Source organism: Corvus moneduloides, chromosome 5, assembly GCF_009650955.1.
Source record: "Corvus moneduloides isolate bCorMon1 chromosome 5, bCorMon1.pri, whole genome shotgun sequence".
NCBI lineage: Eukaryota > Metazoa > Chordata > Aves > Passeriformes > Corvidae > Corvus > Corvus moneduloides.
Window position 1 is genome coordinate 46,711,150 of NC_045480.1, and position 26,329 is coordinate 46,737,478.

A 26,329-nucleotide genomic window follows, 5' to 3' on the forward strand; every position below is an offset into this window, starting at 1 on the left:
GCATAGTTTCCAATTAGTTTGTAATCAAATTCTCAGTTTGAGGTTTTTGTCTCTGACAGCATTCTCCAAAGGAGGAAAGAATGTCTCTGGCGTGTCACTGGCCACCCAGAGTCTGCTTTACTTCAGTAGAAATAGGGTTTTGCTATCCTTATGTTTGATGCAGGTTGGAATGGGAGATGATTAGCCTTCCTTAGGCAAAGGGCTCTAATACATTCCTGGACTGGGGTGTATTACACAAACGGCAGCTATGTTTCCCCCACAGCTCATCTGATTCCACTTGGCTGGCGAAGGGTTGGCACAGCACGCAAAAGCCACAGGTGCAAAGATCAGGCTGACTCAGACCGAGGGGAGAATCCAGCAGCGGTCAGAGAGCAGAGTGTAGAGGAGAGGCGGCAGCGGGATGCAGGAGTGTCACCAGCTGTAGGTCTTGAACGTGCGTGGTAGGCTGGAGTCCTCCCAGGTAGGCACACACAGCAAGGTGTTCCCGTGCCTTGCCCGAGTAAACAGCAGCCGGGCACGCAGGGGAGGGGAAGTCAAGCTGCCTGTCCAAGTGCTGCCCTCTGTGAAAAACAGTGACGGGGCAGATGGGTTTGAATAACCATTGGGTCCCTACCTTACACCCACCACATCCAGGTCCACATCGGGATAGCTGAACACCCTCAGGTCTCTGAAGCAGACTCACCTGGGACTGGCCGGCATCTCCGTGCAGGAAATGCCCTGAGCATTGTGGTTTGCGGCACTGCTTCTGTTAGAAAACAGTCCCAAAGGGGACTTTGGGGTGAAATGATTGCTCGGTGTTTGGGTAGTGGTTATGGGAAGACCCTCCTGGGACACTTCAGGGCTGTGCATTTACTCCTAAGGCTTTTAGCCGAAAATAGTGTTCCTCTATGCGAGGAGTTAAATCGAAGAGCCCCCTCCACAGAGTCACTTCACAGGCAGGATGCTGTAGTGTTTTTAAGACTCTGCAGCTAATGAGATGTCATTTTCTGACAGGGGAAGCGCGGCCGTGGCAGATATGTAGTCAGAAGGACCTAGAGGGACCCTGCAGAGCTGACAGCGGGCCCTGCTTAGTGCCCGCCCCCCCCCCCCCCGCTCCGCCGCGGCAAGCAGTCCAAACAAAACAGTAGCAGTGGGACAAAGGAAGAGGAATGTGCGCAGCGTGTGCCCGGCCACGTGTGCGTGTGCCTGAGTGTGTGTGTGTGTGTGCGCGCACGTGGGCGCGTGCCCTGCAGCATGTGCATGTGCGCGTGTGCCCAGCGGTGCGCGCACACGCGTGTGTGCACGTGCGTGTGCCCCGCAGCGTGTGTGACCCGCAGGGGTCCCGGCGGGGGTGACACCGCGCAGCCCCGCGGTGACAAAGGCGCGGCGCGGCCCGCCTCTCTCCCCCATTCACAACCCGCGGCCGGCCGGCGGCGCGGACGGATTTTTTTTTTGTGAATGGAGGCGGTGACGTCGCCGCTCCCGCGCGCCGCCTCCCCTCCATTCATGCGGGCCCGGCGCGAATGGGCGGGGCGGGGCGGGGCGGGGCGGGGGCGCGCGCCGGCCGCCGCCGGGTAGTAAAGGCTGCGCGCGGCGCGCGCGGGGGTGCGCGAGCGGCGCGGGCGGCGGGCGCGGGGCGCGGCGGGCGCTCCCCCCGCCATGGTGGCCACCGAGGGGCTGCGCGAGATGGAGGGCAGCGCGCTGCGCCGGCTCGTGTGCCGCGACGAGGCCGGGCCCGGCGGCGCCGCGCGGTGCCTGGTGCTGGACTGCCGCCCCTTCCTGGCGCACAGCGCCGGACACATCCGCGGGGCGCTCAACGTGCGCTGCAACACGATCGTGCGGCGGCGGGCCAAGGGCGCCGTGAGCCTGGAGCAGATCCTGCCGGCCGAGGGCGAGGTGCGGGCGCGGCTGCGGGCCGGGCTCTACGCCGCCGTCGTGGTGTACGACGAGCGCAGCCCGCGCGCGGAGGCCCTGCGCGAGGACAGCACCGTGGCGCTCGTGGTGCGCGCGCTCCGTCGCGACACGGCGCGCGCCGACATCCGGCTCCTGGCAGGTACCGGCGGGGGGGAGCGGGCGGCGGGGACACCGGGAATGACGGCGGGGACGTGGCCGCGGACAGCCGCCCCCGCTCGGCAATGCGGGTCCGGCCTCGCCGCGCCTCGGGCAGGGCGCTCCCTTCTCCCGCCTCCGGCGGTCCTGCCAGAAGTTGGGAGCCGGCGGGAGGGCTGGGGGGCCGCGCGCACCGGGGCTGGGCTGCCCGGAGCTGGGGTCCCGGGACGGTCGCAGCGCGGCCATCAGCCCCGTGCGTGGGTGCCCGGGCGGTCTTAGCCGGCTCAGGGGCATCGAGCGGGCCCCGTGCCCCTGCCTGGGACCTGGGGGACGTGAGCGTGTGGGGGGAAATCCCCCCACGCTTTGTTTGAGTTCATCCCCAGCCCCACGGTGCAGAGAAGGTGTTTGTGCAGAGTCAAATACCTGCTGTCACGCCGATGTCCCTTTGCAGCGGGCAGAAAACCCGGGGATACCTCTCTGCTCCTTTTGCGGCTACAGCAGGGATCAGGGCTTCCCCACTCTGCCGTGTATTAAATGAGAAGTTGTGCACATTTGGAGCTGCTGGTCCTGAGAATTGCCTTGAGATGATTTAGGGGCGGGGGATGCTCAGCTGGGGTTCCTGGGTGAGCTCTGTGGGGCTTTTTCTTTTTTGTTTACAGCCTGAGAGTCAGTTTATTCCTTCGTTTACTTACAGCAGGGGTGAGGATGTGTATGCAGAGTAGCAAATCCATTAGGAGGCTTGATAGATGGAGGAACTAGCACTTCAGTTGTACTAGATACAGTAAAAGCAGCAGGAGCTGTTCCAAGGATGAGATACGATGTGCTGCTGCGGGAGTGCCTGCACAGCAAGGGCTCGCTCAGGAGCAGGCTCCTTCACCGTGAGCCAGCGTGGTGCTGGAGCCACGAATGTGGCAGGAAATGCTGCTCTGCTTCAAGGGTGGCCTTTGTCAGCTGGGAGCTTCTGGTGTCCCTGTGGTTCTCGTGGGAGGTTGGTTGGAATGGGAGCCTTTTTAAGGAACAGGCTCCAAGAGACTCAGTCTCAGCACTACAGTCTTCTTCCTTTTGTACCACAGAGCTACTAAAATAATCTTGCTCTTGTTCCTTGAGAGCTGCACTAACCCAGAGCTGTGCATGCCCAAATGCACATTTGTTGGGTGCAGGTCACGATGAAGATCCAGATGTGTTTTTGCAGGTCAGGCTGCTGCCAGGTTCCCTGTGAAACAGCCCGGCTGGGTGTTGCTTGGCAATGGGCACCTGCTCTGCCTGGCTCCTGTGCCGGGCAGGGTCGGCGTGTGCAGCCAGGAGCTGCTGGATGTGGTGCTTGGCTCACCGAGCATTAAATCTGATGAGAGTCATTGAAGAGAAACATTTGGAAAGGTCTCCTTCCTTTCCAAGAAACGCTCTTTCCAAGATGTTTCTGCCCATCACCCTGGGCAGCTTTTCCCTCTCATGGTGTGATGACCACTGGAGTGGGATGTAGTAGATCCAGGGATTTTTGGACCAGATCTCTGGAAGTTGTCTAACACGGGCTCTTGGTTTTGGATGCTCTTTCAAATCGAAGCAGTAGGACTGTAAAGGGATGTCAGGCCAGGGAAATGCAGCCTCTGCAAACTGTCCTGGCTGCGTGGGAGGGACAATGCAAATGCAGTGAGGCATCTGCACGGTTCTGCTTTAAGGTATGAGAGCCCTTCCTTTTGTAGGGGGAGGAAACCACAGAGGACACTGGGATGCTGGCAGTATCGAGCTCTAGCTGCCTAGGGATTCCGGGGTTGCTTGAGATGCTTGCATGCATTGGTCTTGGATATCTCCAGCCTTGTTCAGGGCAGTCTCAGAGCTGGATAAGAAAGATGTGTCCTGCTGCATGCTCTGGTAAGCTGAAATCTGCAGGCTTAGATCCTGCAGTTGGTTTGAGTCTTCAGGAACCATCCTGGGAGTCAGGGCTTGGTCTAGCTGGAGTCCTGTGGTGATAGTAAAATACTTGATTTTCATTGATTTTGAGGCTCAAAGTCATCCTACAAGCATGTCACAGTTGTTGATTTGATTTGAATGAGAGAAGGAAATCTCACCAGAAGTGTTTATTGGCAGCCAACACTGAAGTTTCCCTGTCCTGGGAACTCAGTGGGGTTTGCTCTTGTTTTGCCTGCCATGACGAAGTCCTGACATCCCCTGTGCTTATTCCCCTGGCAGCAGGTCAAAGGGACAAGCTGCTCCATGTTCAGCTTGCACCTCTCTGAGGGCAGCTGGGCTGTGGGGTCAGCCTTGCTGTACCTGACCAGAGCCAGGGCTTTCCTCATCTGTTGTTTCGGGAGCTCTGAGCTGGAGGGCCAAGCTGGGAAAGGGAGACCTGCCTGTGTTTTGTGACAAAATGATGTATCAAGGGAAGATGAGACCAGAACAGTCTTTGGCCTTGGAGCAGCTTTTCCCATTTAAATAAATCCTCTTTTCATTGTCTCAGAGACCAACCTTGGCCTCAGTCTGGGGTTTTGGCCAGCAGTATGCAGGGGACTAAACCCTGGACCAGAGGCTTTGGGTGGCCAAGATCGTTGCACTTGGTGCTCTTGCTCCAAGGGAATGGTGGGGCCTCAGGGATTCCCCCCTTGCTGCCAGGAGCCGGACTGCTCCTCCTGGGGCAGGAGGCCACTCTCCATCGCTGTAGCATCATCTAGTGGCCAAGGGCATCTCTGGCTGCGCCGTTCTGAAGTCCTGTGAAAGCAGTCTGGGATAACACTTTGTGCCTCTCTTCTTGCAGGGGGCTATGAGCGCTTCTCCTCGGAGTATCCTGAATTCTGTGCAAAAACCAAGTCCCTGAGCAATGTGTCACCCCCCACCAGCGCTGAGCCCCTGGATTTGGGCTGCAGTTCCTGTGGGACCCCGTTTCATGACCAGGTATGTCTAGAAGCCCTAGTGCTTAGCTATTTTGACTGCCCTTCCAGCATTGCAACCTGCTCCGATGGGAGTCTCTCTGCTCTCCCTCAGCTGGGGCTTGTGGAGCTTCCTTTCCTCTCATGGGAGAGCATGGTGGTCCTCCTAATACCAGGGTGTTTGTGTGCCCCAAAGAGTGGACAAGCCCAAATCCTCTTAACCCACACCTGCCTGTTTCTGAACAGGACAAAGAGAGGGAGAGGGAGGGCTTGAAGTAGGTTCAGCACCCCAGGAAGGCAGCTTCTGCTCCTTCTTCTGAGGGCCCTGGATCAGGTGCCAGGTTGCTGCACAGCTCAGTGTTTCCAAGCCATCTGGATGTGTGTCCTGCCTGCCGCAGTCCTCTGGTCAACCCCATATCTGTTGTTTTTCTCTGTAACAGGGTGGGCCTGTGGAAATTCTTCCCTACCTCTACCTTGGCAGCGCCTACCACGCAGCCCGGCGGGACATGCTTGATGCACTGGGCATCACAGCCCTGCTGAACGTCTCCTCAGACTGCCCCAACCACTTCGAGGGGCACTACCAGTACAAGTGTATCCCTGTGGAGGATAACCACAAAGCTGACATCAGCTCCTGGTTCATGGAGGCAATTGAGTACATTGGTGAGTGCCTGTGCAGAGATGTTGTGTCCATTGGTGGGAGGGAGGTCAGCCCCCACCTGCAGGTTTGGTGAGGGGTTGGGCCATGGTGGAAGGGTGTGGGTCTCATATCTCACCCCTGTTGCCCTCCAGACTCAGTGAAGGAGTGCTGTGGCCGGGTCCTGGTGCACTGCCAGGCTGGCATCTCCCGCTCAGCCACCATCTGCTTGGCTTACCTGATGATGAAGAAGCGCGTCAAGCTAGAGGAGGCCTTTGAGTTTGTCAAGCAGCGCCGGAGCATCATCTCCCCCAACTTCAGCTTCATGGGGCAGCTGCTGCAGTTCGAGTCGCAGGTGTTGGCCACTTCATACGCAGTGGAAGCCGTCAGCCCCTCGGGGACGCTGCGGGAGCGGGGCAAGGCCACCTCCACCCCCACCTCGCAGTTTGTCTTCAGCTTCCCCGTGTCTGTCGGTGTCCATGCCACCCCCAGCAGCCTCCCCTACCTGCACAGCCCCATCACCACGTCGCCCAGCTGTTAGCTCAGGGCCGAGGCCAGCCGGGCAGGTAGTGCCAGGCATGCAGGGGGCGTGGAGCCCTGTGATGTTAAGCAATAGTGCCGGACACTGCCATTCACCCTGGACTTGACATCTTTTTCGTAGAGAGATTTCTTACCTCATCTTGGTTTGTTTGCTTTTTATTGTTATGTTTTGAAAGCACGGAAGTTTTAAAAGCCACAAACCTTGACATTGTCCAGGCTCTTTTGGGGAGGAAAAAAAAATAGTATACTGGGTTTCCTCAAGTGCCTGGTCTTCATGTGTTTCCATCCCTATTTTACTGTCTTGTTTTATTACACCTCCCCTTCTCCCCATGTTTCTGCCCCCAGCTCATCAAGGCTGACAAGGGAGCATACCCCGTTTTTATTGTGCAGCAGCCTTCCCCCTTGCAGAGAAATCTCTGTGTGTGTGGAGGGTGCTGCTTACCTGAGCCAGATACACTTTGGACAAGCAGAACTGCAGGCAGGGCCTTGGGGCAAGCAGGAGTGATAGCACAGGGCTGCCTGCACTCAACCTCAGCCCTGCCAGTGGCTGGGGAGATGAGGCAGGAGCTGGTAGGCACCTGCCAAGTCACCAGCTGAGCCCATTCCAGTGGGGGAGAGCAATCTGTGTGGTTGGGAAGTGGTTCGGAGGGAGACATGTAGTCTGAAATGCCTCTTTTCTTGCCTCTGTGGATCACTGGTTTCTACAAAACTTAGGTCCAATCTCCTGTGGCTTTAGGATGAGAAAGAAGGGGTGGGGGCAGCAGTCTGGGCTGCTTTTGATTGCTCTGTTCAGGTTCCTCTCCACCGGTCCCACTGCTGCTCTTCTTCCAAAGGCAGCAGGATGGGACAGGGGTGGGCTATAATGGAAGAGAGAAGCTGCAGGGTGGAGGACAGGCTGGCCCAGAGGTGTCATCCATCCAGCATTTTCAAGCTTCTCCCACCTCATGACCAGCCCTTTTCCTGTGCTGAGTCTTGTTCACCTGTGCAACATTTCTGCAGCTTTTGGTCCAAGCCTTGAAAATGCCTCATCTTCAACCCACCTGGAGCCTTATTTCCCACCCTACCTCTGTCCTTCTCTCCAGTCCAATCCAACACACAAGATGCCTGTGTGGCTGATGTACATATGTATGGTTTTGTTCTTCTTTTTTTTTTTTTTCTAGAAATTAACTTTTTATTTATTGCCTGAGGGAGGGAGAAAACATTGTTTGGAGAAAATAAAAATAAAAACTGTTTTCAACAGTTCGGCTGGAGCAAATTTGTCCTAAGACCAAGACAGAACAGCAGGTTGTGCACACATTCCATTTTCACAGAGCAACTGTTAAAAATGTATTTATTGACTTTTAAACTATTACAAGTATTGCAGATCAGACATTTAGCCAAGCACATTTATAGATCAAACTCAGTTGTTACAGAGATGTTACCTAAAGTCCACCATGTAGGTAGGCTGAGAACCTGCCCATCGTCTTCAACTTTGAGAGAGAAGGTAAAAGAAGAAATAAATAAATGATATCCCAGCTCCAGGTAATTGGCAACTAAGAGAGGACACATACAGGGCTAGTTATGAAAACAAGTTACACAAAAGAAAGGTCTAGAAATTCAACCCCCAGCTACATTGCCATCAGGGTTGCCAGAGAAAGCAATTAGGAATGACAAAGCACAAGCTCATGGGACTGCAGCACAGAAAATCCCCATTTCAATTTCCAAAGCTGAAGCAAGTTCTGCAGATGTTAAGAAAGTGTCAAAATTATCTTAATAACAGAGACTCTAATAATCGAAATTAGTAATTAATGGGACCACCACTGGAACTTGCCACCAACAGGTTCAGCAAGACTGTTACATCAAAAACAGTCAGATAATGTGACTTGACAGGCATATGTGTCAGTGTAACGGAAATGCATCTGCTTCCCATGTCCCCTACAGATTCCCAGGCTCATTCACCTTGCTTCAGAGATTTTAACACACGTACAGTGTTCCCCAGTCCCCTGGGTTTTACATCTACTCTGTGTTCAGACAGGTGGGAACACTGCCTCTCCATCTCTGCACACGTGTCCTGCCACTCTGAAAAACCAGGAGAACATGCTCTGGACTGCACCAGGCCACCACCACCAATGGATTCAAGCCTGTGGAGGTTCACAAGCCACTTGCTACATGAGGCAAGAACTGAATCTGTGCTTTCCTCGGTCTTCCCTCTCTGGGCTTACAATGCTGCACAAAGACTCAGCTCAACAAAACTGAAGCATGCATTAGATGCACGTCACTTTAGACTTCTGAGCTAGACTTTCTGTAGCAAAGCAGCATGGAAACAGAGAAATCCCACTGAAAAGAAATTCACACATTTCCTGACACTCAGCTTCTGAGAATGATTAGCAATGTTCAAACTAATCTGTTTTATGGCTGGACCCTTCTGCCCATCTTGGAAAAACCTGTTCAGGGCAATTTCTGTTAACAGCCCCATACGGAAATTGCAGGCAGTGCATGAACTATGCAGAAACTCTGACGTCACTGCAGGGATGCAGGAGGCTTTTTTGAGATTTGCCACCTGCTTAAGCAGCTCTCACGGGCCCCACAGTGGCACAACATGTTTGCATCCCTCAGCACCTCACACATTCACAGGGAGGAGACACCTCCTCTAACCTACAATAAACAGTAGGAACAGCTGGTTTCCAGAGACAAGAAAGCGCCCTGGTCCAGGAGCTACTCCCTCCCCTGTACCACATGCCTTTTCTGTGTCTGCTGCCCATCAGAGCCAACACTGCAGAACATTTTGCAGGGTTTTCTTTTTGCCACAGTGTAGAATTTTCTTTTGGGGTACTCCCATAACAAACAAGCAAAGTTCAGGTCTGCAGGCAAAATAAATTCCTGCTACACAATGCAGTGGGATTCAATTGCATCACATGTGAACACTCGAAACAGAGGTTAGAAAACCAATAGTGACTGCAACATGGTGGAACTAGTAGAAGAGGTTTATAACAGTCTCTGTGGAGCTGGGATCAAACACAACTGGTAGATAAAAATGAGAAAATAAAATATACCTTATTAAGGTACTGTACTGTCTGCTTTTAATCCTAACAAAAGTTCTGTTGACAGCATTCAGACTGTAATGTCACTCTGCACCAGGTATCTAAGTCATCAGCCTCATGGAAACAGTTTCAGCAATGGAGGGCAGAACCCTCTCTCCTTTGTTAGATGGTGACTTTTCTTTCTGTTTTGCCTATTAAAGTTCTGTCACAAAACTACACAGAAGTTTCAAAATGCTGCCTCGAAGGGACACTGACAAAAATCAACAGGCCTGAGAGACACATTGTCCCTTGTGCCAGCAGACACCAAGTTCTGTCCCTGGTCTCCCAGCCCTGAGCATTCTTACATTCTCAGCTCCTGCTGTGCCTCCACTGGTGATCCAATGCTGCATATGAGCATCCCAATATCATGGGACTGCTCTTCTCAGGAAGTCAAAAACTTCATTTCTCAGGAGGCAGCAACTGCCTGGTTATGGGGTCATGGCATTTTTAAGGTCCCATTGTAGTTAACTCCCCCAGCTAAAGCAGCAGCATCTGTACCGTTAACAACCTGCCAAATGCAGCTCTACCACCAAAACCACAACCAGGTTTTTCATGAGTAACTTTGATATTGATGGGCAGATCCTCACTTTGTTTTGAACTGTAAGAGGAGCTACAAAGACAACATATGCTACTCCTGCACAGGTTTCTACAACACACAGGTGCATCATCAGGCCTGGGTATTCCTCTGTGTCTGGCCACAAACGGATATGAGATCACGTCATTATGAGACAAAAACCACTGCAAAATGATTTCCTCACACAGCACCTTTACTCTGCACAGAACATCAGAAACATTAACACTGGCAGTTCAAAGATACTGGAAAGTAGAATCACAGAATATGCTGAGTTGGAAGGGACCCATCAGGATCATTTAGTTCAACTCCTGGCTCTGCACAAGATAGCCCCAAGAGTCACACCATGTGCCTGAGAGCATTGTCCAAACACTTCTTGAACTCTGTCAGGCTCGGTGCCGTGATCACTTCCCTGGGGAGCCTGTTCCAGTGCCCAGCCACCCTCTGGGGTAAAAAACCTTTTCCTTACATCCAACCTAAATCTCCCCTGACTCAGCTTCATGCTGTTTCCTCCAGTCTTGTTACCGGTCACAGGAGTGAAGATATTGGTACCTGCCCCTCACTTCCTCTCATGAGGACGTTGAAGACCCCAGTGAGGTCTCCCCTCAGTCTCCTCCAGGCTATTTTTATCCTCTAGAAGTTCCAGGCTGCAAAAGGATTCCAGACTAGCCATTAGTTCAACAAGCACATAGAAACAACAAGCAAGAACAGCATCTGGTGTGGGCTCAGTGGGGTTTTACTTTTTAGATTTGTTCTTGTTTTTGAAAGATGTAAAGCTTTTAACTTTCATGCCCACATTAACCATTTTGCTCACCTAAGTAGCACAGCTGTTTCACCATTTAAAACTATGTCTAACTGGGGATGGAGGGCAGCACTCGCTCAGGCCACTATCTGAAACCCTAGTGCAGACAGGCACATCCCCTCACTGCATTATTAACTAAATGAAAAACAAACCCCAAACTTAAATGGCGAATACAAAGCTTCAAAGCCTAGTGGTGATCTTTGCAATCCTAACACCATGAAACAAGTAGCCAAAATACAAGCACCCAATTTTATCAATGAAATTTGTTTAAAAGGACAACTTAGGCTAGAGCCTGCATGGAACTTCAAAGCTACATAGTTAATCAGGTCATAGAATGAAGCGAGAACCATATATCCACTGTCAGCTCAAGAAAAGTAAAACTCAGAGTTCAAGTTCTGTTGGAGTATTGCTATTTCTAAGGTTTTCTTTAGAGATATTACAAACAGATGATGTTCAGGTAGCCATATTGCATCAAATGACTGATTTTACAGTGGGTAAAATTTCTTGTGAGGATGACTTGCTTCAACATTAATGCCTTAATGTTAAAAACAAAAATGTTGTGTTTAATGCTGAAAGTGAAAAGGTCTTCAGGTTTAAGTGTGTTTTACCCAAACATGTTAGCAAAATCCCACTTGTGGGGAGCACGTATATTTTTATGAAATAAAAGCACACTATTCTGTTGCTTCCTTGCTTTAAGGAGGATAAAACCTGAATGCATGAACTGGATCATCAGATAGTGCTGGTTGATAGGGAAATGCACAGCGTGTTGTGTCCAAAGGAACATTTTTTCCTCCAGTTGTTACATGGGCAACACTGAAGCACATTTCCTGGCATTGGTTGTTAGGAAAAAAATTAACAGGTCTTGATCTTCAACCTTCTCTGAAACTGTAAAACACTACAAAAAAGAAACAGTTTCTACTTTTGTTAAATCCATATCCACCATGAGGGGGACTTTTGAAACTGTCTGATGCTGTGCTATGCAGTGGTTAAAAACAACTTTCTCCTACCCAGCAAAATAAACCTGGGAATTTGGGAAGAAGGGTATTAAGTGAATAAATCCTAGCTTTGTACTCTGGTATACCTGCAAACAAATCCGCTTGCCAAACGATACTTTAAAATTTTGTTCTCATCAAAATGTAAAATTGATATTTAAAAAAATTATTACTTTTGTAAATCCCTTAAGCTCTTCAACTGTGATGTCACACACCAAGATGTGACAGGAAACTGCTGTAGTACACTCTCCCTGACCAGCCTGAAACCCATTTACGGGGTCTCATCTTACAGAGGGACATGAACTAGATACGCCCTCCTGTATGAAATCTTCTGACTTTTCACCTGCTTCTCCCAGCAAAACCATACACTGCTGTAACTGGAGAACATTTCACAAGCTGCATGTACTTAACAGGAGCCTTATAAAATGTTCTTTTAGAGATGCCAGCAGAGGACATGGACCTGTTTCATGAAGTCCTTCCAAGCACAAGAGCTGGTTTTACCCTTGCAAACTCTTCCCAGGGCTTCCCCCAGAAAACTCACACAGACAAAGCAGCAAACTGACATGGTTTGTTTCCACTCTAAAGTTACACTCACTCATGTTATCGTTTGCTCAGAGGTGTGGAAAAAACCCCCTATATCGAAGAACTTGACCTAGTCCCTCCTCAGATGAAATTTATATTGCATTGTTAATGATTTTAGTCGACTTGACTTTGTGCAAAATATCTTCAAGAAGGTTCTGGCTCAACTTCAGAATATAAAAGGAGAATAAATAGGATCTCTTGAAAACAGGAAATGAATGGTGGATGCTGAAAAAAAAAAGATGGGCTTAATGCAATTTATCTGCAAATAAAATAACTAGAAAAGTAGTGTCTGAAATTTTAGCATGTGAGATGGCACCAATAAAGACTTCCGTTTGCACAATAATGTTCCCAAGGTCTAGATCAAAACAGTATTATTTTATACATGGTAACTGCAGAGACTAGGAGCCTGAGATATGTTATTAAAAGGCAGTCCCTTGTAAACTTTCCTCAAGAGGAACAGTAGCAGTCGAGTATGCAAGAGTTACTCATACCATATTCATCAAGACAGCAATGCTTTATAGAAGACATACAGCTTATTTCCAGGTTGTTAAGAATTTTATGTGATACTGATTTTCTGAAACACGTATCCATCCAGTCCAAGATTGAAGTCACATCCTTCTTCACTGCTCTGAAGCTACTAGGTCTTTTGTTCTGCTGCTGTTGCTGTCTGTGAGGGAGCTTCTGGTTTCACAATCTGGTATGTAATGAGATATTCTGGGTATGCCTGAAAGTAAAGTAAGAAAAAAACCCCTGGTTTATACAAGGGTAACTCAGCAAGTTCCAGTTTTTGCATTTAACTAAACAGTGACCAGGAAGGACAGCACAAGAATCAGTTCTATGTTCACAGCATGCAAGAAAAAAAAGGATTTCAAACCTAGCCAGCACTAAGTAGAACTGCTTACACCTTGTACTTAACACCTTGGTTAATGCACTAATAGAAAGAAAGATGTTTTTTCCATACAGACACTGCCAGAAATTGTGTGCAACAGGAATTCAGAGTTACTCCCCTTGTTAGTTAATCCTACAAATTGGTCAGTACCTGTTAAGTTACTCAAAAATCTCAGATGACTGATAAAGCCTGACCTCAAAAGGGTCAGTAACTTGTCATGTAACCTGTAAATGCCTTTACTGGCAGTAGAATACTTGGCCCACTCAAAGCACATAACCCAGTCAGTCATCTGTCCATCCATCCAGTGTTTCCTGAAGACAGCTGGTAGCCAGTTCAGTCCCAGAACAAAGCTAAAGTTGACAGAGGTCAGAGCCCCATTCAGAGGAACCTTGATAGATGAGAGGAAACTGGGCCTACAGAGGCCTCATGTAATCCAGCAAGGGCAAAAGCATCTGAGATGAATTCCTTGTAACACTGCAGGTTGAGAAGCCACTCAGCTGAAAAGGTGATGCGGTCCCTGGGTGACAGCAAGCTAAAGCAGAATCAATAGTGTGTCCCAGCAGCAATAAAGGCTACAAGCAGCCTGCGGTAAATCATCAGGTGTAGCAGCAACTGCTGTTTATTCAGTACTCATGTGACCACATCTAGAAAACTGCATTATTTTAGGTCCTCCAATACAAGAAGGATGCCAACAAGCTGAACCCAAGTTCAGCAAAGGACCAATAAGTCAGGGGAGAAAGCACAGGATAAAGAAGAAGAGGCTGAGAGAGATGGGCTTGTTTGGTTCAGAAAAGAGAAGGCTTTGTGGGACCTCATAGCAATCTTGCATTATGTATGGAAGGCTACTGAGAAAACAGAGCCAGACTCTCTTCTGTGATGCACAGCAGGAGAATGAGATTAATTAAAACAGGGAAGCTTTCTGTTGGATACAAAGGAAATACTATTTTACTCTGAGGATAAGTAATCAAAGGAACAAGCTGCTGCAGAAGGCTGTGAAACACCATTCGCTGAGGCCTCCAAGACTCGCCTGGTCAAACAAAGCCCTCAGCAACCTGGCCTGGATTCAACATGAACAAGAGGCTGGCCTATGTGACCTCTCCAAGATTCCTTTGAACCTAAATTTATTATATAATCTTATTTTAGAATCACAGAATGGTTTGGACATGAGGGATCTTTACAGATCATCTGGTTTGAGGCCCCCTGCTATAGGCAAGGACACTTTCCACTAGACTGAGTTGCTCAACACCCCATCCAGCCTGGCCTTGAAAACTTCCCAGCATGGAGCATCCAAAGCTTCTCTCAGCAACCTCTTCTAGGACCTCCTTACCTTCTGAATAAACAATTTCTTCCTAACATCTAATCTAAATCTCTCATCTTTTAGTTATAAACTGTTTCCTCCCTATGTCCTATTACTATGTGCCTGTGCAAAAAGTTGCTCTCCCTCTTTTTTATAAGCCCCCTTTACACACTGCAAGGCTGCTATAAGGTCTCCCTGCAGCCTTCTCCAGGCAGAACAATCCCAATTCTCTCAGCCTTTCCTCATAGGAGAGGTGCTTCATCCCTCTGATCATGTTTGTGGCCCTCTTCTGGACCCACTCTCTGTCCTTCCTGTGCTGAGGACCCCACAGCTGGATGCGGCATTCCTGATGGGGTCTTAAGAGGGCAGAGTAGAGGGGAAGAACCACCTCCCCTTGACCTGCTGGCCACTCCTCTTTTGATGCAGTCCAGGATGTGGTTGGTTCTCTGGGCTGCAAGCACGCACTGTTGGCTCATGTCCAGCTTTTTGCCATCAGGACATCCACATCCTTCTCCACAGGGCTGCACCCAATGAGTTCATTTCCCAGTCTGTACTCAGGTCTGGGATTGCCCTGCAATTGCCAAGTGCAGCATCTTGCACTTGGCCTTGTTGAACCTCATGAAGTTTTTGTGGGCCCACTTCTCAAGCATGTCCAGGTCCCCCTAGATGGCATCCCATCTTTCCATTGTGTCAACTGCACCACTCAGCCTCCTGTCACCTGCAGACTTGCTGGGAGTTCACTCCATCACACTCTTTGTGTCACTGAGAGAGACATTAAAGATCAATGGTCCCAAGACAGAGCCCTGAGGGACACCTCCATCATGAGCCTCCACCTGGACACTACTGACCACAACTCTCTGCCTGTGTCCATCCAGCCAATTCCTTATCCTCCAAACAGTCTACCCTTCAAAGCTGGAGACAAGGATGTCATGTGGGACATGACAAGTAGATGACATCGGTCCATCTTCCCTTGTCAACCATCACTGTCACTCTATCACAGAAGGTCACTTGACTGGTCAGGCACAATCTATGCTGACAGAAGCTGTGCTGGCTGTGTTGAATCACCTCCTGGTCTTGCATGTGCCTTCCATGAGGATCTGTTCCACGATCTTCCGAGGCACAGAGGTGAGGCTCACCTATATGTAGTTCCCTTGTGTCTGCTTTTCTCCCCTTTTAAAAAATACGAGTTATGTTTCCCTTTTTCCAGTCACTGAAGTTCCTGCCTGACTGCCATGACTTTTCAAGTATCACAGAGCCACAGAATATTCGGAGTTGGAAGGGACCTGCAAGGATCATCAAGTCCAGCTCTTAAATGAATGGCCCATACAGGGATCAAACCCATGATCTTGGAATTATTAGCAGCATGCTCCAACCAACCGAGATGGTCTCAGGGTACGATGGAGAGTGGCTTGGCAACATCATCAGCCAGCTCCCTCAGGACCTGCGATGTTTGTCATCAGGGCCCACAGACTCGTGATTATTCAGTTTCATCAGGTGATCTGGGAGCCACCCACGGTATTAAGCAAAACACTTTTCCAGAGTCAGGGTCTAGCTGAGTTATTCAGATTAAAAATCAACTTTTGAAGATTTCTGTGCTATTCCAGCTGCCATTTAAGGGTAATCTCTGTCATTGCTGGGAAGCTACAGGTAAAAAGCCCAGAATCCTCAAGATATACCAGAGCCCCAGAAATGCATGTGACCTTGATACTGCAGTAATGCCAGTAAAATGCAATGGGAGAAAGAGAGTTAACTGAGAAAAACTACAATTCTTAACAGACTCCAACAGTGCTGCATAGGGGGAATTAGGCAATTCTGCACGGTATAAATCAGAGCAGATCAGTGGATAGGAATAGCATTTGCTGTCTAGATACAGTTCACTGCTTATTTCCCTGTTTAAATGGGAAAAAAAAAACTGAACACCCAATCAGCAGGGTTATCAAAGCACACTTGGTCTGGAAACCAGCCACACCCCAGCTCCAGCTCCAAGCTCTGTCCTTCCATAAAGCCAGTCCTCGCTGACCCACCTACCTGCTCTCCTCTGTAGATAACATACTCGGCGTACGCAAGTCCATTCACGCTTGGCCTGCCGATAACAGAATGGTGCCCGGGAGGGGCATGAGCCATTTTCATTGTGCTGAACTGAAGAAAGGATTTTCCAAGGGTCACTCTACAGAAGAGCATTTGTCTAAAATGAATGAAGAGAATATAAACATCTTACTAGGAGTCGAGTGCTTCCAGAATTATTTCAGTCTTTTGAGTTTATTTAATTATAATTAATTTCTCAAGGCTTTTTTAGAGAAACACTTTTAGAAATCAGTTCTAAGACTGTATAAAACCTGCCACAAAAAATCTTTTGTGACACACAGAAGGGAGAACACACAGTTTGTTTAGCCCTCACATGGAGGCCTGTTCTAGTTCATTTTATATATATATATATATATATATATGTGTAAAGCTGTTGAAAGAAGCTGAAACTCTGTGTTCCTACCAGCAGGGACTGGACAGGTGTCAAAGTGTGAGAAACACATTGATCTACTCCAGCACGAAACAAAGCTGTGATTAAGTCCTGTTCACTACCTCCAAAATTATCTGATCCACAGTACAACAAGGTACTGCTGACCACCACTTTGCACTGCAGTTTTGTCCTGAGAGTGCCTGGAGTTTAATTGCTATTTTCCCCTGACTCTTCATTTTCAAACTTGCTGTTTCAAGCCTCTTTCCTGAGCCACAGCTCATTTTGATTTATACTCACTGCACTCTTAGATGTAATTTTTGACCTTCTTGTGGGACTTGCTGCATTTATATTCATTTTTGTTCAGCCCTGACAAACAGAAAACTGCATTTTTCCTGCCACGACCAAGCTCAAGTGGCCTTCCTTTCCCTGCAGGTCACCCTGTGCCAGGATCATAAAAAGCAGGACAGCCAGAATTACGTGCAGGGAACTCTGCTGGGTCCATACCTGTGGCAGATGTAACAAGACCTGTCTTTGTGCGTCGGACAGCCTGTTCCTCCCCCTATTCCGTACACATATTGGTTGCTTTTTGAGGAGTTCTCAGCAAAGTAAATTCCAGCTCCAAACATCCCTCCAATGTATGCATGCCTTTCATCAAATCCTTTGTGAATGATAGCATTAATAAAAGGAGACCCTAGAACAGTGACACAAAAAGACACATACTTGTTAAGTTGTATAGTAATACAAGACTCAATGTCAAGAAGAGTTTATCTGCCTCAAATAGACCATTAAATACCAGAAAGTGTGCTCAGTCAGCTGGAAGGGGGCGATACCCAGCAGGATGCTGTGATGTGTGGGATTTATCATTATATACCAAAATCCCACGTGTGACTCATTTCTTACTCATTTCACAGATCTCATTAAATGGCTTTCCCCCCACTCACATTTCAGTGCAATTTATCTTGTCAATGCACACCTTCTCTACACAGTCAGTACTGGTTAAGGTGGGGCAAGGTGTCAGGACAATCATACCCAAAACCAATTTCCTACACAGAATCACAGAAGAATCTAGGGCAGAAGGACCTTCAGGCAATTGTCATTTGTAGGCATTTCTAGAGAAATCTTGCTGAAACTCATGGCTGGTTTTGATTCCTTTCCCTGATGCTTGCCTGAAGCACCAGGGTAAAACGCTTTTATTGCGTGCTGCTCCCCCCATTTAGAAGACACCATGTCTTTCTCACAGCAATGTAACATCATCCCAGCAGCTTTACTGAAAATGACTAAGATAGGGCTTAGCAAAAAACCTTCCTTTTTCTTAAAAAACCAAAACATAACAAAACTATTTCTTACCTAGTGCAGCTTTTAGGATTGCAGCAACTACACAGAGTAACTCCACCACCCCCACACCCCCAATGTACCCCCTGCATTTCTAGTGCAGAAACACAATTACTTGCACAGGATGGTGACACAGCAACAATAACATTGCCTGTGGGTCCTTGCAAGGTTTGGGGTTTTTTGTTAAAAACCAATACGTACAAAGAGACACGACTTCCTTACCGTGAAACAACATGCGCTCATTGTGATGATTATGATTCTCCTCTGAGACCTCCTTCTGTCTGTGACAGAATCTCTCCCGCAACTTCTTGTTCACTACCTTTTGAATCTGCAGCAGAACAACAGATCCAACCACGCTGTCACCATAACATTTCAATCTCTCACAGGTATTTGAATTGCAATTGAAATGAAATAGAGTTTCACCGAGTTCACATTAATTTGACAGTGAAACTGACAGCAAGACACATGAATGCTATAAAGAACCCCATGGTTGTTCTGCACGCAAGGCTGAAGTCTCTCAAACAGCTCTGCAGCACACACTTACAAATGGTTAAAACTACTGTGAAACTGCAGCCTAAGTTTTCAGGTTTAAGGACAACTTTCAGGCTTCTTCTCTCAGAGCCTGCAACACCACAAAGAACTACAAACTGTCTGGAACTCCTTTCCCCTCTGCTTTGAGCTCTGTTGACCAATCTTGTCTAGCTCTTTGAAACTTGCTGTCTAGTTTAGGTTTACTTTCTATGAAAAGAACCATCTTTTGAGGGGAAAAAAAAGGAGATGTGCTGTTTAATCTATCTGTATCATTTCAGCCACATGCTCTAATACCGGTGGTTTCTGTAAAGGACTTCACCTTTGGTTTGGGAGTAGGATGGAAGCAGAGTTTTACTTCAGGATGCATGATCTATTGGATCAAGCTGCAAAGGCTCTGCACAGGCTTACTTCTCAAAGAGACAGGCACCACAGGTTTGCTGGAGCTCAGAAACCAAGTTCTGTTCTGATTTCCAAGAAACCAGAAACTGTACTTTCCCTCAGAAAGACAATACTATTTTCTGGAATGCCATGGCTTGTAAAAGGTATTTTTCTAGTTGGTAAGGGCAAAGGAGGTGGTGTCAGTCTGGGAAGTTGCACAGGGAGATAGAAACTTCTTATCAGAAGTCATGATCATCCTTTCACACCCCCCCTAATATCCTTTAAAAAGGTAAGAAAAGACTACACTGAGGAAAAAAAAAATCTGTGTTGCAAGGGTCAAATACAGAAGTTATAGGCCTCTGAAATTCAATCAGGTTCTTCACCACATCTGTCTTCAACATCAGTTCTTCTTTAGGAGCCCAAGCAGACACTTCTCCCTCATTCCCTGTGCACAGCATGCATTCATTTTAGCACTTGCATTAACTCTGTTCCTGAATACCATTTCAACAAAGAACTTTAAATGTAAAAGGGCAAACCACTAAACTGATTCTGCCCGCTGGCATAAATACTAACATACTTTACCACATAAAACTGAGAGGTTTTGAAACTTACCCTGATGACATTGTACCTGTTGAAGATCCCACCAGCATTTCCACCATCCCGATGCTCCCGGATTGTACTTTGCATCTACATAAAAAACCAAAACTGAAAGTTCAGCACATAAACCTTGCTAGCAAGGCAAAGTATCCATGCAGTGTCTCAGTATATCACTGGCAACAACAGACAATCTTGATGGAAAATGAATTAAAAGGTGTACAAAAAAAAGTCATCTCAATTTTAAACTGCATTATACCCTAATTTCTCAAGCACCCAACACGTTATGCTGTTCCACAGCAGGGAAGCTGGATGATGCAATTATCCGATTGATGCCATGAAGATTTTTGCCTTTTCTTTTATACCCCTGTTATACCTTTTTACAACTTCTGTATTCCTAGCACTTACTGCCTACATTCTTGGACTTGTTTGTCAAGCTAAGAGACTAAACATTTTAGAAGCTTCGTAGTTAGGGATCAGTGTGCCCCAGACCCCAAGGTCCTCTCCAGAACACATTCTGTAAACCAAGATAGAACCATCCAGGGGAAGGTTCCTTGGGGAGGGAGGGGCTCACTTGAACCTCTCATTGGGGAATCTTTGATAGATATGCTAATTAGTAAAACCTATAATGTTATACCCCATGTTGGGGAGATAGACTCGGTGGGGTGCCTCTGGATGCACATGACCTGGACATGTACACCTAAGGATCCTTAAAAGTAAATACCAAGGTAAAATCCCTTTCCCCCTTCTAACTGTGTATGACTCTTGATTTTAAGACCAGGAAAAGGCATCACAATCTTGCAATAAAAATCCATATAAGACAAAGGAGAATAATGGTATCAAAATGATATACAACTAGAAAACCTGATTTTTATTAGAAAAAAAAATCTTTGACAATTAATATACAAAAAGATCACTCTGAAGAAATAATAAATGTGATTTTAGTGAGTTTAGTTTGCATTTCTTAGTATTAGGAAAATACCTGCACTGTAAATTCTCCTATGTAATTAGCAGAGCATTTCTGATTCCCTCAGAAATTGTTTCATTGTGTCTTTTAGAGAAGTATTTATAGCTACAGGAACAATATTACATAACAGTTCAAAAAAATATTCCAATTTGCTATGGCAGAAAAGTGACCCTTTCTTTCAGAAAAGTTTATAAAAAAGATCTACACAAACTCCAGTTTATGAAGTTACTAATAAAAAATACACCCAGGTAAGCTGGAAGCAATCTTGATTATCAAGACTTTTTAAAAGACTCCAAACACTTCTGTGCTATAGTGTAGGAACACGACACAAATAGCAAATGCACAGTAGAACGGAGTTTCTTCCAAACACAGCTCTTCAGGAAGTCTCTTTTCTGTTATGATTTTTGCTTTCAAAATGGTATGTCCTTGTAGTTGACTTAAATAAAAGAGCATGTGTGTGTGGGGGAGGCAAAATTACAGTCAATTCTCAATTATCCAGGACCTGTTTATCTGGGTTACAGATTAACTAAGCCACCGAGACAAGAGAAAACAAGCTGGTTCACAGAAAATGCCTAGAGAATTGCAAGACCTTGATCCCTTGGTCTTCACACACAGCTTTTAATTTTCACAGGTCCACCTATCTACAGAAATCTGTGGAAACCCTTCCTATGAGGCAATATCCAAGACAAAATTCAAAACACAACAAAATAAAATCAGGATAACACTAAGTGAGCAGAGACCATTTATTTAAAAAATTGGCAGGACATAGCAAAATAATTTCCCTCATTTCTCTATATGAAAGGACAAATGAAGAGCCCTAAATTTCATGTCAGATCTATGCCATTCATACACCAAAGCCTATTTTAGAACTTTCAACACATATTGCACACTTTAGCTCTGACAGGCTAATCAGCGGAAAGAAGAATAAATGGCCACTGAAGCATTAAGAAAGGGACTTGGATTACCTCCTCTTCTACGGATTGATACTCCTTATCATCAGGAGCAAGGTCAAGGAGAATGGTCCCCTGACTCACACAGTGGAAAGTCAAATAAGGATTGGTACCTGCAAAGAGAAGGAATGAAAAGGAGCAAAAATCAACAGGAAAAACCAATACTGGCTCTATTTGTATCCATCATCATCATCATTGTTCTTTTTACACAACCCCAGTACAGCAGGAAATGCAAAATAAACACAAGGCATAAGCACAACCTCAAAAAGATAAAAGTACTTTCATTAGCAGCAGAGGCTTTACAAGAGAGATGAAAAATGCATGTGGGATATAATTGCCCTTCATTGCTTCCTCTTTCAACATAAACATCTCGGAAGTGTGGGGCAGCTAAAACTCCATCAAGTGTACCCTTCAGGATATAACTGGCCTGTGGGTAGGTACGTAGGGCAAATCAATCCAAAAGTTCCTCTCTGGGTAGAAGAGGGTCCTGAGAAACGAGCACAGCTTCCCAAGCTGCCTCCAGGGTATCCATTCTCTGAAAAGGCACGTGATCACTTGGTCTGGTATCTCCTTAATATATTCTTTAGCTATCACAACTCACTCAGCCACCACGTCTGCAGCAAATATACTTTCCTGATGTTCAGATTCTTTCAAGTCCTGGTGACAATGCCTACATTTAGAGAAGGTGACTTGCAGGAGCCTGTGTGTGCTACACCTAGACTAACCAGTGAAAGTGTCATATTTACCTTGCTGTCCTCCTAGAAGTCTCTCCACACCCTTTATTAATTTGTGGCGGTGTCCATACGCATTGATCCCAATTTCTTTAAGCTCCTCATGCCCCATGTCAGCCAACACATCCAGGGTTATCTGGAAAGGTGAAAGATCACAGAAATCACTTGCCAAACCTGGCCTGACTTTCAAGGCTGGAGACCTATCACTTGAGAAAAGCAAAGTATTCATGGTGCAACCAAATGCATGAAGGTAGTTAATGTTTTGCTTCACTTCTACTTGCTGCCACCTTCTGGCAAACCTCTCCCTATCACAGGACCATACCCAGCTGCTACAGTCTGAAATTGTGCACAACTTTTACTTCTCTCACACCAATTAACAGGAGCTGGTTCTCACAGAAGGTTCTCACTAACATTTTTACTTAGGTAGAAGGGGGATGCATGGAAATGCTGGGACAAATGTGGGAGTACTTTTGAAGCATTCAAAGTTTCACAGTGTTGTACAATTCATTATTTTCACTACACAAGCAGAGGCTAATATTCTACAAGCTTACCAATAACGAGCCAATGTGAAAAAGTGCACATGAAGATAGTGCTGGAAAAAACAGCTTAAAAGAATAAGCTTAAAGAAGATGAGCTTGTTTTTTCTACAAAGAAACTTACAAGAAGAGCTAGATTATTTCAAAATTATGAATATATTGAATCCAATTTGCATTGTTAAATCTTATTAGCAGGGGAAAATTTTAACAACGGGTTAGGAGTTAAGGAAGCAAAAGCAGAACAAGACCAGCTAGGCAATAGGAAGGTGTGAAAAATACTACGAAAACCTGAGAAGAGTATAGGTTGGTTTGAGGTTGGTTTCCTTCTGAATAGAAACAGTTCCAAATTAAAGGAAAAAGCTTATGCTTCATATACCAGAAGGGAAAAAATTACATGGTATTTTACCTTTGAAGAGATACCTCCTAGTGTTTTATAGAAACAGCTGTAAGCAACACATTACATTTTAAACCTTCGTTTCCTGATTCCTCAGTAAAAGATTAGCAGCAGAGGCCAGAGGAAAAAATAATCATCACATCCAGTCTCTTGCACTTGCACCTTTCACTTCCACCAGTACACCCATCTCACTCATGTAAACAGATCTATTTAACTGCAACATGTTAAATTTAAGAAACAGTACATAAAGGGAATCTACAAATACATTACAAGTACTTCTGCCGCAAAACACAACGTAAGCTTGAGAAACTTACATTAGTTGTACTCTTTTGATATATTGTGAATTATTGATAAATCTGCAGGTTTTTTTCCCCTATCTCTCAATGCCATTTGAAAGTTAGCCCAGCAAAACCCAGTTAATCTTATGATCCTAACCTAATAGGAAATGTAGCTTCTGCATTCTGTAGCATGAATACTCCTGGGCTAGATTTTTAATTCAGCCTATAGTCAAACTGGAGAGTTTCCTACATCTAACCAAAGTATCACATGCAGCACTACAGGTGATGAAAGGCTTGTTTGGCTATCGAGACTGCTGAAGGACAAATGCAGGTGACATTTCAACCTAACTTCATTATAGTCATCATGTTCAAAGTTCACAAGGTCCAAAATAACTCTCAGAATACAACCCAAATTGGCAGTCAGAGTGTATGTATAAGTGAAAGCTACCTGACACCTGAATCCAACAAGAAAAGGTATTTTCGTAGGTTTCGCAACTTCACCATATTGTATCTGGCAATTCATTTGCAGAAAACTGAAAGAAAACTTGGACACACTTGTTTTTCTGTAGATGTGAAATGTGGGGTTTTTCCTTCCCTTTTTTAATTAGACAATGAAAATGTCACTCGAGTTTATTAGGTTAGTTTATCTTCTGAACATACAAACAGAGATGAAGCTTGCCACTTACCTGTTCTGTCTCAAAGATGTCTCGGAGGTGTTCAAGACCCAGGCTTTTTAGGAACTGGGTAATGTTCATGTCAAGACCAGAAACTGTAAGAGAAGAAACAAGTCTTTATATCCTATACATCTGAAGTAACAAAAACCAAACCAACCAACTTAAAAAAAAATTAAGCAATACCACTGATTCTCTCAAAATTCCCAACTCTGATTCTTTTTACAATCAATTTGTCTATGTCTGTAATAAACAATCTACTTCCGTTGTGCCAAAGCTCATCACCGTTTCCTCTTCAGAATCAACTATTAAAAGCACAAACCATCTGTGACAAATACAGGCTCATGCTGCAAAGAGAAGGAAAAGAAGGGTGGGTGTATTTTTGCTACCTGTTCCCCTTAGATTCTGACCTAAAGCATGGATTCCAGATACTAATCAAAGGGTTTGAAAAGCCTTAGCAAAATCCCCCAGCCATCACAATCAGTACTCCTTCATCAAAATAATTCTCATTGGATTTTCTTTGTAAAGTCAATGAACATCTGGGCACCTAATCAGATCTGCATCTGTAGTCAGACCTAATCACTGATAGCAGACACAGATGAACAGTTAACAGTGAACAGTTAACAAGCATGGGACACTTTTAAAATACAGATAACAGTTCAAACTGCACGGTATTTTCTGGCTAGTCAGAAATGCTTTTCAGATAAAGCACAGCCCATTTTGATACTAAACTACTGTACTTCTGGCAATGTAAACTTGTCCAACAGCAAATGCACCTTCTCCTTCCTTCCTGTCAGTTCCTGCTGCTCCATCCCCAGCATTTGATGCCCCTCCTACGGCTAGTTCTGCCAGTGGGCCCGTGAGGTTATCTATGCTGCTGGCAGCAGAGAGGCAGGACGGTGTAGATGCTGGCGAGATCACAGAGGCACTAACAACAGTAGCTTGAGGCTTGAAGCACGTAGGCAAAGCTTCTGGAGGCATCGCATCTATCAGCAAAGCTCGGATATCATCAGCCTGAAAAACAGAAAGAACACCCAACATGAGCTCCTACTATCACAAGTCACTGATCTCTGGAAAGAATTTTAAGTTGATTTATTTGATTGTTCTGTTCCCCATTAGAAAGAAAACTGCCAACTTCTGTCACAGGGGAATTCATGATTGCAAGAACATTTTGATTCACCACTCAAGACACAGGTGGAACCAGGCTCTCCCCATTTCTAAAGGTATGTAAGAAGGTACATCTAATTTCTTTCTGGCACAATGACTTTATAGGTCATAGCCAGGGAGAAAAATGCAGCAACTTTATTAGAAATCCTTCACAACCTAGGCCAAGAAATGCCACTTCTTAATTTCTGTCAGGCTCAACTTCAGGTGCACTGGAACATGGTTTCAGTGGAAAGATTACCACCACCTTTGCTATAATCACATCTCATAGGGTTAGAGCAGATAAAAAAAAGGACAGGAGCTCAGGAGAACTTAGCTAACAATTTGATTTAGCCTTTATTGACTAAATTAAGCAATACCCTCATCTTCAAGAACTTCCTCTTTAAAAGTTCTTGTAGAACATGATTAAGACATCCTTATCGTCCCCCAGAGAAATCAAATAATTTTCATATCCTTCATCACAAAGCAAGTTTTCTAGAGCTCAGATTACTCTGGAAGGTATTTCTTGACCTCTCCATAAATAAATCAATAGCCCTAAAAGATACTTGCACTGAAACCAGACACAGCATCCAATTTGGCTGCATTATCCATTCCATCAAGATTGTTTAAGGTGGGGCATACATGTTCATATAACTTTATTAGGCTTTTTAACCAGACACCACTTACAAGAAAGTTTACAGATGCCAGTTTTGGAAAAAGTTTGATAGCCACCTACAAATCTTTGGAGGTAGAATGAATTCTTTGGAATGTTGTTTTGGAATTAATAAAAAAAAAAGGAACTGAGGTAATATGGAGGCACTGAGCGTAATTATCCACTAAACGTTCCCATTCCTCTGAAGGCCCATCTGATGTTCCTCCTAGGTTCAAAGAAATAATCACCAACAGCACACAGACTGGCCATCATCAGAGACATTCCAGACAGTTTTATTTCCGGGAATGCGGAGATTGATCCCAGGAGTGAATCCTTAAGGAGAAGCAAATCTTAAATCACAAGCCACACTAAGATCTCAGCCAAAGGAAAATGCTTGGACCCATGGACAAAAAGCCACAAACAGGCACTCAGAAGATGCTCTTCTCTCTCCACCTCAGCACA

At 46.0% G+C, this 26,329-nt stretch overlaps 2 protein-coding genes across 2 annotated transcripts in view; one reads left to right on the forward strand and one right to left on the reverse strand.

The window, feature by feature from the left end:
- The first annotated feature begins 1,613 nt into the window (after positions 1–1,613).
- Positions 1,614–9,291, forward strand: DUSP4 (dual specificity phosphatase 4). The gene is made up of 4 exons (XM_032107996.1): positions 1,614–2,032; positions 4,778–4,914; positions 5,330–5,549; positions 5,679–9,291. Exons 1-4 carry the CDS (start codon positions 1,639–1,641, stop codon positions 6,062–6,064), a joined length of 1,137 nt encoding a protein of 378 aa, XP_031963887.1. The 5' UTR covers positions 1,614–1,638; the 3' UTR covers positions 6,065–9,291.
- A 953-nt stretch (positions 9,292–10,244) lies between these two features.
- TNKS (tankyrase) overlaps positions 10,245–26,329 on the reverse strand; it is a 135,418-nt gene continuing 119,333 nt past the window's right edge. The window contains 9 exon segments of the mRNA XM_032107995.1: positions 10,245–12,793; positions 16,284–16,440; positions 17,215–17,401; positions 18,265–18,370; positions 19,564–19,638; positions 21,478–21,575; positions 22,209–22,329; positions 24,088–24,170; positions 24,849–25,086. Coding sequence (XP_031963886.1) covers positions 12,707–12,793; positions 16,284–16,440; positions 17,215–17,401; positions 18,265–18,370; positions 19,564–19,638; positions 21,478–21,575; positions 22,209–22,329; positions 24,088–24,170; positions 24,849–25,086 — 1,152 coding nt within the window. The 3' untranslated portion in view covers positions 10,245–12,706.

What these genes read in the sequence shown, in the direction of transcription:
- DUSP4 (XM_032107996.1), top strand. Translation starts at nt 1,639, where the DNA reads ATGGTGGCCACCGAGGGGCTGCGCGAGATGGAGGGCAGCGCGCTGCGC. An exon ending in CGACATCCGGCTCCTGGCAG is followed by an intron (nt 2,033 to 4,777) that starts GTACCGGCGGGG and finishes CTCTTCTTGCAG; the next exon opens with GGGGCTATGAGCGCTTCTCC. An exon ending in GGAGGCAATTGAGTACATTG is followed by an intron (nt 5,550 to 5,678) that starts GTGAGTGCCTGT and finishes GTTGCCCTCCAG; the next exon opens with ACTCAGTGAAGGAGTGCTGT.